The following is an 11,567-nucleotide window of genomic DNA, read 5'->3' as shown; positions in this document are numbered from 1 at the left end:
AAAACAAAAACCCCATCTTCCTCTTCTTCATATATCACTTTCAGCGTGAAAATTTGAAAGCTGTTTCCTACCTGCCTTTCCATTAAACAATCTATTATAAGTGACCAAACAATTTAATTAAAAGCAAACTGGCCTTTGGTGTAGTTTAGACTCGGATACTACTGTCTTACTGGTCTTTTGAACATCGCACATTGTAAAATCTGGGAACCTGCTACATATTCACTTGCATTTTATCAAGTGTGACGAGAGTATTTAAATCTTATATATTTACCTGGTCTCATGCAGCTTTTTGATCGTTCTGGTTTATTGTATGGAGAGCTAGCTAGATTTGTGCTGCGCTTGCTTGGGATTAGAACTAAACCCAAGAAGGTTGACCCACAAGGTCCAAATGGACAGCCATTGCCTGGACCACACCCCCAAAACATGAACTACATTGAGGGACCAAAGGCGGCTCCAAGTGGTGCTTGGGACAATGTATGGGGTAACGACGGCAGCCAATGATGAGGAATAATATATTTTGTTTTGCATGCAGAGCACCTCCGAATACAGTCAAAACAAGAAACATGACAGTAGCATTTCAAATGAACATACTCAGAAGCTGCAGAAAGTCATGTATAGAATTCGCGGATTTTAAGTTCGGTTTGCTGTTTTTCTTTGCTATATTGGATCTTAGAGTTTACTGGAAAGTGGAAATGGGATCTTATAATAATAAGGCACCATCGGTGCACATACCTCATAAGCATTTACTCGGAATCTGCAGTATCCTATTTGCTACATAATGTATTGTTCTGTATTCAAAATGTATACTTTGCTTGCATTAAGACTTAAACTATAAATTATGTTTCTCTACGTGTACTAAGGACTTGGTGTTCATCGATCGTGCTTTCTGAATGGATCTGCCCAACATAATATTTAATAGTTCTATGGATCATGAGTTGGATTTTATTTCCATCTTTTTTAGGTCGAGATTTTATTTCCACTATTAGGATATCAAGAAATATTAGTTCTTAATTTTGGAGGAAATGCATTCTGCAATGATATATACAAGAGATGCTTGTAAACCATAAAGTGTAATTCAAAAGTAGGCTGGTTCTACTATGGGGAAAGAATAATGTGGTCCTCTAAGGACCTGAGAGGTTTTATAAAATAAAAAAGTTATAGGGGTTAATTTATAAATATTAATTTAATTCAAAAGCTGTGTTTAGGAAAGTGTTTAAAGATAAATTTGCTGATGATTTAGATGACTAGTGTAAACACTGGAAACGAACAAAACAACGTCGTGTGTAGAGGCATATACCATCGAACAAGAAAAAACAACAGCTGCAGGGAGAAATGGCTTCGACTGAGCTACAAGAAAGGAGTATCTTCCGCGACTTGATCTGACGGACTAGGGTCGAATCTCAGCACACTCATATCAACATCTCTTTGTTCCGCCTTCCATCCACCAGATCCACGAGGTTAGTGGAATTTTTTGCCGTATGAATGTTTGAGGCAAGGTTCTGAAAATCGGACCGGTCATCAAATCGTTCTACACTGGTTCACTGGTTTACTGGTCCAACCGGTCTAACCGGTGGTTCAACCGGAAAAACCATTTTAGAATAAAATAATAAATAAATAAATAAACATCCTAAAATATCTTCCAAATTTAAAACACTACACAAAAAATCATCAACCAAATTCATATGATCTTATCAAAATACAAACTCAAGTTAAATAGTGAAAAAAATACTCAAAGGATTATCAATTTCAAAAGAATGTTGAGCTAGTTCAGTTAGAAAATGTTGATCATTCTGTGGTATTATGCTAACTGAACATGAACCTGAATCTTGCAAGATGACCTTTTCGGTTTAATCTTAGGCAGCGTTGCGTTGTAAGAGAGCTCCCTTAGCAACAGATTCTTCTTGCTGAGCAAGCCATAAACAGGATCTAGTGTTGTTTCCAAGTTGAGGTATCAACATAACAATTAACAAATAGTCATTGAATAAGAAAGCATAACATATCACCAACTACCTATACACTTTGACTCTCCTTCCACTACCATCATCATCATCATTCATCAGTTTATTTATATATGGCATTGGCAGGCAGCTAAGCTACTCATTCAGCAACAACCAGCATTTGATTTGATTTCCAGTTTTAGCATTCAGCAACAACTATTACAAAACAGCAGCATAACAACAACAGCAGCTTAACAAGTTATTAATCACAAATTCCAAATTCAAAACACTGATCAGTGATCACACAATCGCAGTGCCATAACAAAACGGCAGCATAACAACAACAGCAGCACAATAAGGGGAAAAGAACAATGAAAGTCACAAAAGAAATTAGCAATCCTATTCCTGTTTCGTGCATTTAATTACTCATAAACAAAACTCAACACAGAACAACACAAAGAACAAAAACAGGACTAAAATGAATCAACTAATCAGTAATCATTCAATCCAAAACAGAGCTAATCATTCCATGATTCAAGTTTCAATTAGTAGCAGTGTAGCACTAACAGAATCCCCCAAAAAAATCAATGTTCTGATCAGAACTAAGAACAGAGAAGGAATATTCATTAAGGTGTCCAAATCCTCATATCAAGTCTTCAGCCACTAGCAAACCCAGAACACAAAAACACAATAAACAAAACTTTTGATTCTAAAACTAATAAATCTCCAAAAAAATCTAGACTGATTTAAATACTCACTATTTTCAACAAAAACTAAGGCATATCAACCCTCAAATTCACATGAAGTTCACCATTTTAGAAACAAGTTCACATTTTGGTACCTATTGGAACAGGTGACAGCAAACTAAGTCCAACCAACTTCATCTCCTTCCCACTTTAGAATCCGGCCATCGGCAACGTCGGTATATGGCCCTCCGCCGTGACAATCGAACACGAGACTCTCAGGACCAAGGGCTCCGGTGACGTGGAGGAGGCGCGCGGCGTGGAGGAGTGAGCAGTTTGGGCAGAGTGTGAGGAAGATCTGTTAGAGTGCGACGGACACGACGACTGACGACGGCAGAAGTGCGGCTGAGAAGACGAAAACCAGACGCGAATGTCGATCTCAACGAAGAAGCTGCAATTGGCGAGACTGTGAGAATGAACAGGGGTTGGAGACCTGGAGCACGACGACAGCGCGATGGACGGCGGTAGTGCCTCACTCCCTGCGCCGGTGGTGGAGGTTAGATGGCTAGGGTTTGTTTGAGGGCAAAACCAAAAAGCTCTGAAGAGAAAACGTGTGAGGAGGGTGTGTTGGACTGTTGGGGGAAGGGGGGTGAGTGAGTGAGTGAAGGGGCTGAACGTGGGTTTTTTCCTTTTTTTTTTAATAAAAACGGTGCGTTTATTGCATAGTTGTAAGAACCGAACCGGTAATCGAACCGGTTAGGTTACTGGTTCACTGGTTTATTGGTTCAACCGATAAACCGTTGGTTGAACCGATAAAACCGGTTTCACATGAATAAAAATAGCAATCCTAAATTCCCTAGTTCCTATTCTCTATTCAGCAAGACAGCAACCTTAAATTCTTAAATAGTTAAATTCCCTATTCAGCAAGACAAGCAAATTCATATTTCATAGATTCAAATCAAGCATATAATCCAACAGTTTCATATTTCCAGTACAAATCAACAAAACATAAATTGATTTACATGAAAAATTTGATTTACATAACATGAAAAATGCAACAGCCAACAGTTTCATATTTCATGTCCTAATCCAACAGTAAATTTACAAGGAAATTCAACAAGCATATTCAACAAGGAAATTCAACAAGCATATTCAACAAGGAAATTCAACAAGCATATTCAACAAGGAAATTCAACAAGCATATTCAACAAGGAAATTCAACAAGCATATTCAAGTGTAATGTATTCAACAGTTTCAAATTTCAACAAGCATATTCAACAAGGAAATTCAGCTTAACAGAACTTACAGTAACAGAACAGAGCAGAGTGTAATGTATTTCACACAACAATCATTAAACTTCAAGTGCAGAACAGAGCAGAAGCAGATTACAGAACTGGAGCAGTGGAGCTTACCTATTGACAGAGTCACAGAGCAGTAGCACTAGAGCAAAAGGGCGATGGGGAGGGCGACTAGGCGAGGGAGACGGCGCTGGAATGGCGAGTTCGACTGCGCGCAACGGCCGACCGGCGAGTTCGCGGGTGGCGGATCTGCTGTTCGGAGAGGATGACGGGCTGAGTTGGTTGAGTTGGTTTCTTCAGAGCTCAGACCGCTGGTGAGACGAAGAGGATGACGGGCTGGGTGAGTGAGGTGAGGGCGGCGGACTGGCGGAGGGCTGGTAGGGTTTCGCCGTTTCGCCGTTAGGGTTGGGGGGAATAGCCAAAAAGGGAGGGAAATTGGAACTGCAAACTGGGATTGGGTGGGGCGTGGGGGTGGTAGCCCGTAGGGCTTTTCTTTTTTTTTTTTTTTTAAATAAACCAAAACGACGTCGTTTTGGAAAAAGAATAAAAAAAAAAATTTCCTGAACCGGTCGGTTAACCAAAAACCGCCGGTTTTCCGGTTTTTATCAAAACCGGCCGGTTCAACTCGGTTCAAAACGGTTCTATTCCTTATCCGGTTACATCACTCAACCGGACCGGTTCTGGATCCGGTTCACCGGTTTTCTGGTCGAACCGGCCAGTCCGGTCCGGTTCTTACAACTATGGTTTATTAAGAACCGGCCGGTTACCGATCCGATCCGATCGACCGATTCTCAGCCGGTTCAGCGATTTTCGAACGGTTTGTAGATGGGCAGTTATTAGTAGCGGATCGGATCATTTTCATTGTCGGTTCTCGGTTTGACCGGTCAACCGGCTAATCCGGTCCAGTTTTTAGAATCATGGTTTGAGGTAGGAATTGGGGAACCCTATAACGACAACCCTTAATTTTTAATGAGTGCCGTATATTTCACCTTGCTAATTTTCTTTCCTTTGTTGGAGCAAAAAGACGTGTCATGGGGTTGTTTTTCACGGTTTTAATGGGTTGTAAAGTAAATTTTGTGTTGAAATGTGATACTGAGTTGAGGTGTTGTAGATTTCTTTGGTTCAGGGGAGGCTTACCCTTTCATAGCAGTGCAAGCTGAGATATTTTGAGCAAACTTTTCAATATTGATAAGTGGTAACTAAGAACTTTATTACACTCTTATGCTTTTTTAAGGAAAATTAAAGGGGGAAAAATAGAGAAGGGTCTATACAAAATATTGGCTTGAGAAAAAAAAAAGTATTTGTTTATTTATTTATACAGCCCTACATCACCAAACTATAGTCCTACTTCTCCTTATTATAGTAGATTATCTGCAGAGTATAGTTCCACATCACCATAGTATAGGTGAGTCATTCTTTGGATTCTTTTGATTGTTGAACTTTGCTAATGGATGCAGAAATGGAACTTGCCAACACTAAAATGAGGATGAGCCTTAACCTTGGTTCTCAATAGTAGCTTTTTGGGTAGTTGAAAATGGTCTAGTGACTTTGGTTATCAACTGCACACTTGTTTTGTTATAGTTCTTCACTCCAAGTAACTATGTGCCATATTATTTTGCAGCCCCTCATTTAGTCCAAGCAGGTAAGTTAAGAACAATAGTACAAATGTTCTCTCTATCTTTCTTTCTTTTCTTTTTTCTTGCTTTCTTATTGGTGCTAAAATTGCAAGAGGTTGCATTTCTTCTATTGTTTGACTAATTCACATTTTTGCATTTTACAAGTCTGGATTTCAGCCTAACTTCTCCACAGTTCAGGTATGCATCTATAGATATCATTATTTTAGTTGCCAAATATCTGGGCATGTCTATTAATTTTGCCATTCTGTTTCATCATTTGTAGTGCTTCAATGGAATACTCGCCAAGTTGACCTGGTTACTCACCGTCATCAACCAGCCAATACACTCCATAGACAAGTGCCAAGGATGAGGATGATAATACAACTATGAGGTAAACTCACACCTGAAAAAAATTAATATCTGTCATGCTTTCTATCTTTATTGGATGGAGTATTTGACAGTAAACATAATTATGAAAATCTTCACTAGGTATATAAGGTGATTCAATATTCACTTGATTCTATTTTGCTCGCATTGATTTAATAAATGTGCATTTCAAAATAAAAAATCTTTAAATAGTCTCTCATTTTTTTCAAAGAAAAAAATAGTACAAGAGGTGTTATTATTTTTAATGTAAAACTACTTTATACTAAAATAATAATTAAAGATATTTATTAAACAAATTTCATGAATAAAAAAATTACTATAATATCAAGTTTATAGCTTTTTAACATAAAACATTTGTACTCTCATTAGTTATCCTATTTTTCTAAAATATTTTCCAAACACAATAATGGCCAGATGTTTGGAAAATTGGAGGATATTTATTGTTGCTAGTATAAGAAATCGAGGGAAAAAGAAAGAAGGTTTTGATGTTGACATTCTTGCACTTTAACTTCCCTTGGGATTCATGGTTGCACAACAATAATAAGTGATAGCATTTGGTCCTAGCATTATTAGTAGAGTAATTAGCTATAAGTAGAAATGAATTAAATAATAGTTAGAAGACTTATGATGGATTATGATAAGAAATGAAATTTAAGTTTTACTTTCTTAAATTCTCTTTCAAATGCTTGGAATTTGTATTGGATTTTTAATTACTATATTTTAGGTGAAACTTATGAGTATGCTGTTAGCATTCAATAAATCATGAGTTTCTAAAGGTGCACAATTTATGAATGCAGACTACACATATTCTATGCCTTGAGTTTCTTAATTTTGTTGCTTATGTATTTCTGATTGCACTGCTAGCGACAGGTTAAGCATAGTCAGAATTTTGTAGTCGTCTTTCATTTTTTTTCTTTTTCATATTTTCCTTTGAAATCAATTAAGATTGGTTAGATCAATTTATGATGTCTTGTCTTTGTTTTCTTATCCTTGGGTTTTTTCGTTTCCGATTTAATAATATCGAATAACCAAGAAGATAGTTCTTAGCGATTTGGGATTTAGCGAGTAACAATGGAGGGGACCGAGGAGGTTTCATCTAATTTTCAGGAGAATGTCACTCCAGAGTAAGCATATCATCGTAATCTTGATGGAAAATGAAGTAAGAGTATTTTTTAGGACAACCTCTTGGCATCAAGTGTGTATTGCTATGGTAATGGATTGTTTCAGGTGGACGAGGACCCGATAGAAAATGAGACCTTTGTTGCAGAAACAGAATCCGTTCTTATTGGTGCTAGTCATTCAGACGATCAAAGAGATGTCATTGTTCTCGACGGAATAGGTTTGTTTGGTGCAATTGATTTTGATGCAATTGATTTTGATGCGTTGCGAGCTGAGGAGATTATGATGATAGAGTTTGTAGATTTGAAAACTGCTTATGACTTCTATAACGAGTACGGTCGAATTAAGGGGTTTTCCATACGGCGGTCGAAGGTAGGGCGCTGCAAGAAGGCAGGATCTGAGGGCGACATTATATGGCAAATTTTTGTATGCTCGCGACAAGGTGAACGAGATGCAAAGCATATTCACAGAAATGATAGGAAGATGGATCCTAGACCAGTAATGCGATGCGGGTGTAATGCGCGGATAAAAGTTCATGTTGACTCAAAGAACGGGAGATGGTACGTTGAGTTCTTCTCGGATGAACATAACCATGAAATGTTGGAGGCAAGGTTTAGGGGAATGATGCGGTCTCACCGGGCAATAAAAACGGGGGATTTACACCAGATTAATACTATGAGAAGCTCTGGCCTTCGAGTTCCGACAATATTTCGGGCTTTTGCAAACCAAAGTGGCGGATTCGAGATGGTTGGGTTTCAGGTGAAAGACATCTATAATGCAATTGATAAGCAAAGAAGAGTTGGAGCCAGCGACACGGATAATGCACTCAAGTATTTACAAATGTTGAAGAGTCGTGACCCCTGTATGTTTTGGAAGTATTCGTTTGATGAACAACGGAGGCTCCACAATATATTTTGGTGTGATGGCGCAAGTCAGTATGATTTCAATGTTTTCGGAGATGTTATGGGGTTTGATGCAACGTACGGGAGGAATAAGTACAAATGTCCCCTTGTGATATTCTCTGGTGTGGATCACCACATGCGCACTGTTGTGTTTGGATGTGCGGTTCTCTCAAAGGAAGGGGAGGAAAGCTATGTGTGGTTGCTTCGGGCATTTCTGGAGGCCATGAAAGGAAAGGCTCCTAAGTCCGTTATTACCGACGGTGATCAAGCCATGAAGAGTACAATCAAAGCTGTATTTCCAGAAGCACATCATAGATTGTGCAGCTGGCACTTGCTACGCAATGCGACCGCTCGAGTAGGTATTCCACGGTTTATGACCAAGTTTCGTCTTTGTTTAATAGGGGATTTGGAGGTCGATGACTTTGAAAATATATGGAATGATGCAGTTGAAGAATTTGGGTTGCAACAAAATTCATGGGTCAATGATATGTATGAAAAAAAATATGTGGTCAAATGCCCACATTAGGGGTAAGTTCTTTGCTGGGCTCAAGACATCATCAAGGTGTGAGGCGCTAAATATGCAAATAGGAAAGTTTATACACAACGGCTACAACTTGAGGGAATTTATTGAGCATTTCCAACAGTATTTAGAGTTCATGCGTAGGAGAGTAGTGGTAGCTGATTACAAATCTGCTTATGGAGATCCGGTTGTGAAAATAAGATTGGAGGAGTTAGAGCGGTTTGCAGCAACAGTATACACACGAGAGGTCTTTCTCTTATTTCGGGAGGTGTTATTATTAGCTAGCAATGTCAGAGTAGTTTCTTCGAAGAAGACAAGCACGTGTACATTGTTTGAGGTGGCCATGCATTGCAATGGTAGATCATGGAATGTTTCGTGGGGGGAGATAGATGATGAATTCAGATAGTCTTATACTGGTTAGAAATATGGTTATTATTCCAGATAGTCTTATACTGGGTCGTTGGACAAAGAAGGCAAAACAACCACCGATAAATAACCATGTTTTTAGTGGAGAGATTCCTGATGCAGCCTATATGAGTATGCATGCGGCAATGCTCGATGACTGTAGAGAATTGGTAAAGCTTTCTTGTAGTTACTTTGAGGATTACTTCGAGGTGAAGACCAAAATAGCTAATGAACGAGACGCGTTAAGAGAAAAGATCCGAAAAAGGTTGGCGACCACTGCTGAGGGCGGGGGCGATGATGCGTCCATACACGATCCTCCGAGAGCCAAACACAAAGGGTGTGGTCGTCATGTTGTGACGACTCATGAGAGGTACCGGCGTGTCCAACGCTGCAGAAAGTGTGGCAAGGCTAGCCGATGCTTTTGGATCATCGCACAACATGGACGAATCACAAGAAGCTGAGGCTTCACAACAGATGGAGTACGATGGTCTGAGCTTCTAAATGAGTTTGAAGAGGTATTACCTTATTTTACATTACTGTTTTATTATTGACTGAATTTCAATCCGTGCTCTGTGGTTGCTCATTCCACAATTATACACACCAAAGCCAAATGAGACAAGTTGCACAAGTCCTACAGCTTTATATTGTTATTAAAAAAATTAGATGAAGGAATTGTTTCATTACTATTGTCATTGAAATTGAAAATTCACTAATATATCAATTCAAAAGCTGATATCTTAGAAAAAATTGGAAAATAAAAGGTTCTTTTTTATCATTCTGTATAAGTATTAATATTTAGTTGGATACTCAATAGTAGGCAACAAGCTTTTATCTATTCCTGCCCAAACATAATGTTCGAAGTGAGAATTAGTACTTGACAGTTGCATGTTATGACTCTTTTGTACTATGATTCCAAATTATATGTTGCGTGAGATGTATTTCGGACATACTAAAGACGTTACGTTTTATAGCAATTGTGGAATATTTCGGGAATTCCCATTTAATTCGCTTAGCCTATCTTAACTTCTCGGGTAGGTTACTATTGTTGAGGTATTGGAGCTTGAGCCTTAATCGCGTTTTTGGATTCGAATCTTATCTTGTATTAGGTGTTATGGTCTATTACACAAATAAAAATAATTTTTTATTATGCTATTTAAAAATAGTATTTTTCCTCAATTTGTATCTCAAAACATAATTACATATTAGTGTGAATAAAATCATATTGATAGTTACAGAATTAAATCAAAATTAATTTTTTCAAACCAATTTAATTTTAATTTTAATTTTTAATGACAACGTTAATATTCTCAACAAATTATAATTTTGGAGACAAATATTTAATTTCAATTATATCAGACTCATGTTATTTCCAACTGTTGTAATCACTTTTTGAATACGATCGATGGACTTCTCCATCATAAAGTGCTGCTGCAAAATCTTCTCCAATAAAAAATACTTTATGGCTTATCCAATTTGTTAAATTATATATTTTGATTATTATGTATTTTTTTAATTCAAAATCCCTTTTTGATTCTCGAACACAATTTCTTAGTAGCATAGTTATTTTTAAATAATATATTTCTTTTTTTCGTATAAAAATATATATTGATTATTTATTATTCTTGCATTAAATTGATGTTATAAAATATTAAAAAAAAAATTCTAAACCCTAAATCCTAAACACTAAAAATTAAAACCTAAACGCTAAATTCTATAACCTAAATCCTAAATCCTAAACTCTAACTATCATTCATATAAACCTTTTTTAAATACATAAGTCATAAATTCTAAATTATAAACCCTACATTTTAGATACTACATATGTCATGAGTAATATAAATAATAAACATAAATTTTAGTAACTACATATGTAATACAAATAATAAAAATGTAGTTTTATTATTTAATTGATCATATTATTATTCGTAAAATTCTATTAATTAGGTAAATATAGTTCAACATTTAAATTTTTAATATATTTAAAAAGGAAAATATTTAAATTTATTTTCTAAAAAATATCAAGTGAACAAATTATTTTAGTAATCAAGTCTAAATGTCTAATCTACTAATTTTTTTTTTATCAATTTTTAAGGTTGCGTTTGTCTACAAACACATGACACTAAAATAGGGACACAAAGACACAAAATCGTATTTCACAGACGAGATATGAATAAAAATATTGTGTCGGGACATCCTGCATTAGTGTATTTTGTGTCTTATTTTAAAAGTCTTGTCTTATCCTCTTTTCAAAACCAAATAAAGCTAAGCCATTAGACCAATTTAATTACACTTAATTACTGAAATATCTTTGTTATATAATATCACGGTTAGATTAATATAGTAACTGAAGACAATTGAACTACACATATATTATTCACAATCTATGAAGCACAGATTCTCTCATGGTGCCGGCGTATCCGTGTCGGACACGAATCCGACGCCAACACGCGGTGGATACTTCAAATGAGTGTATCGGCGACATGTCTTCTTGCGGTGCAAAATTTTGGTGGATATGTCACGAATCCGAACGAGTCCGACTCGAGTCATATGTTCATGAGACGGATCTTTCTGCTGGACTGCAACTCTTCAATTAATTTTGTGATTTTATGGCCGATTAACCAATTTTTTTCTTTCTATTTTTAAAATATTATAAAATTAAAACAAATTAAAATTTAAATTTAAAAATAAGATAATTAATAA

The 11,567-nt window shown here is 36.6% G+C and overlaps 1 protein-coding gene and 3 long non-coding RNA genes across 6 annotated transcripts in view; 3 read left to right on the top strand and 1 right to left on the bottom strand.

Annotated features, from left to right (window-relative positions):
* Window positions 1-954, top strand: part of LOC107613111 (peroxisomal membrane protein 13) — a 2,998-nt gene extending 2,044 nt beyond the window's left edge. Inside the window, exons 5-7 of one of the 2 annotated variants that reach the window (XR_001613932.2) lie at window positions 286-708; window positions 776-813; window positions 907-954. Coding sequence is in view for 1 of the 2 variants with exons in the window: in XM_016314967.2 (XP_016170453.1) it covers window positions 286-501 (216 nt within the window). In the remaining variant the exon portion in view is untranslated. Of the gene's footprint in view, window positions 1-285; window positions 860-906 lie in introns of those variants that run through there. The other variant, XM_016314967.2, reaches the window with a different exon arrangement.
* Window positions 1,107-3,290, bottom strand: LOC107613112. 2 transcript variants are annotated; one of them, XR_002351737.1, is made up of 3 exons: window positions 2,779-3,290; window positions 1,820-2,153; window positions 1,107-1,563 (listed from the first exon to the last, which is right to left on the bottom strand). It is a non-coding gene; the product is annotated as an uncharacterized LOC107613112 (long non-coding RNA). The 2 variants fall into 2 exon arrangements; XR_001613933.2 differs by lacking the exon at window positions 1,107-1,563 and having other exon boundaries at window positions 1,666-2,153.
* LOC110265577 lies at window positions 5,537-5,913 on the top strand. Its single transcript, XR_002351738.1, has 3 exons — window positions 5,537-5,560; window positions 5,700-5,732; window positions 5,818-5,913. It is a non-coding gene; the product is annotated as an uncharacterized LOC110265577 (long non-coding RNA).
* LOC110265578 overlaps window positions 6,723-11,567 on the top strand; it is a 12,043-nt gene continuing 7,198 nt past the window's right edge. Inside the window, exons 1-2 of the long non-coding RNA XR_002351739.1 lie at window positions 6,723-6,870; window positions 7,892-7,902. This is a non-coding gene — a long non-coding RNA (uncharacterized LOC110265578). The remainder of the gene's footprint in view (window positions 6,871-7,891; window positions 7,903-11,567) is intronic.

The sequence above is a fragment of the Arachis ipaensis genome, chromosome B08 (genome assembly GCF_000816755.2).
Source record: "Arachis ipaensis cultivar K30076 chromosome B08, Araip1.1, whole genome shotgun sequence".
NCBI lineage: Eukaryota > Viridiplantae > Streptophyta > Magnoliopsida > Fabales > Fabaceae > Arachis > Arachis ipaensis.
The sequence above is the reverse complement of the archived record's forward strand: the minus strand, read 5'-3'. Positions and strand labels throughout refer to the sequence as shown.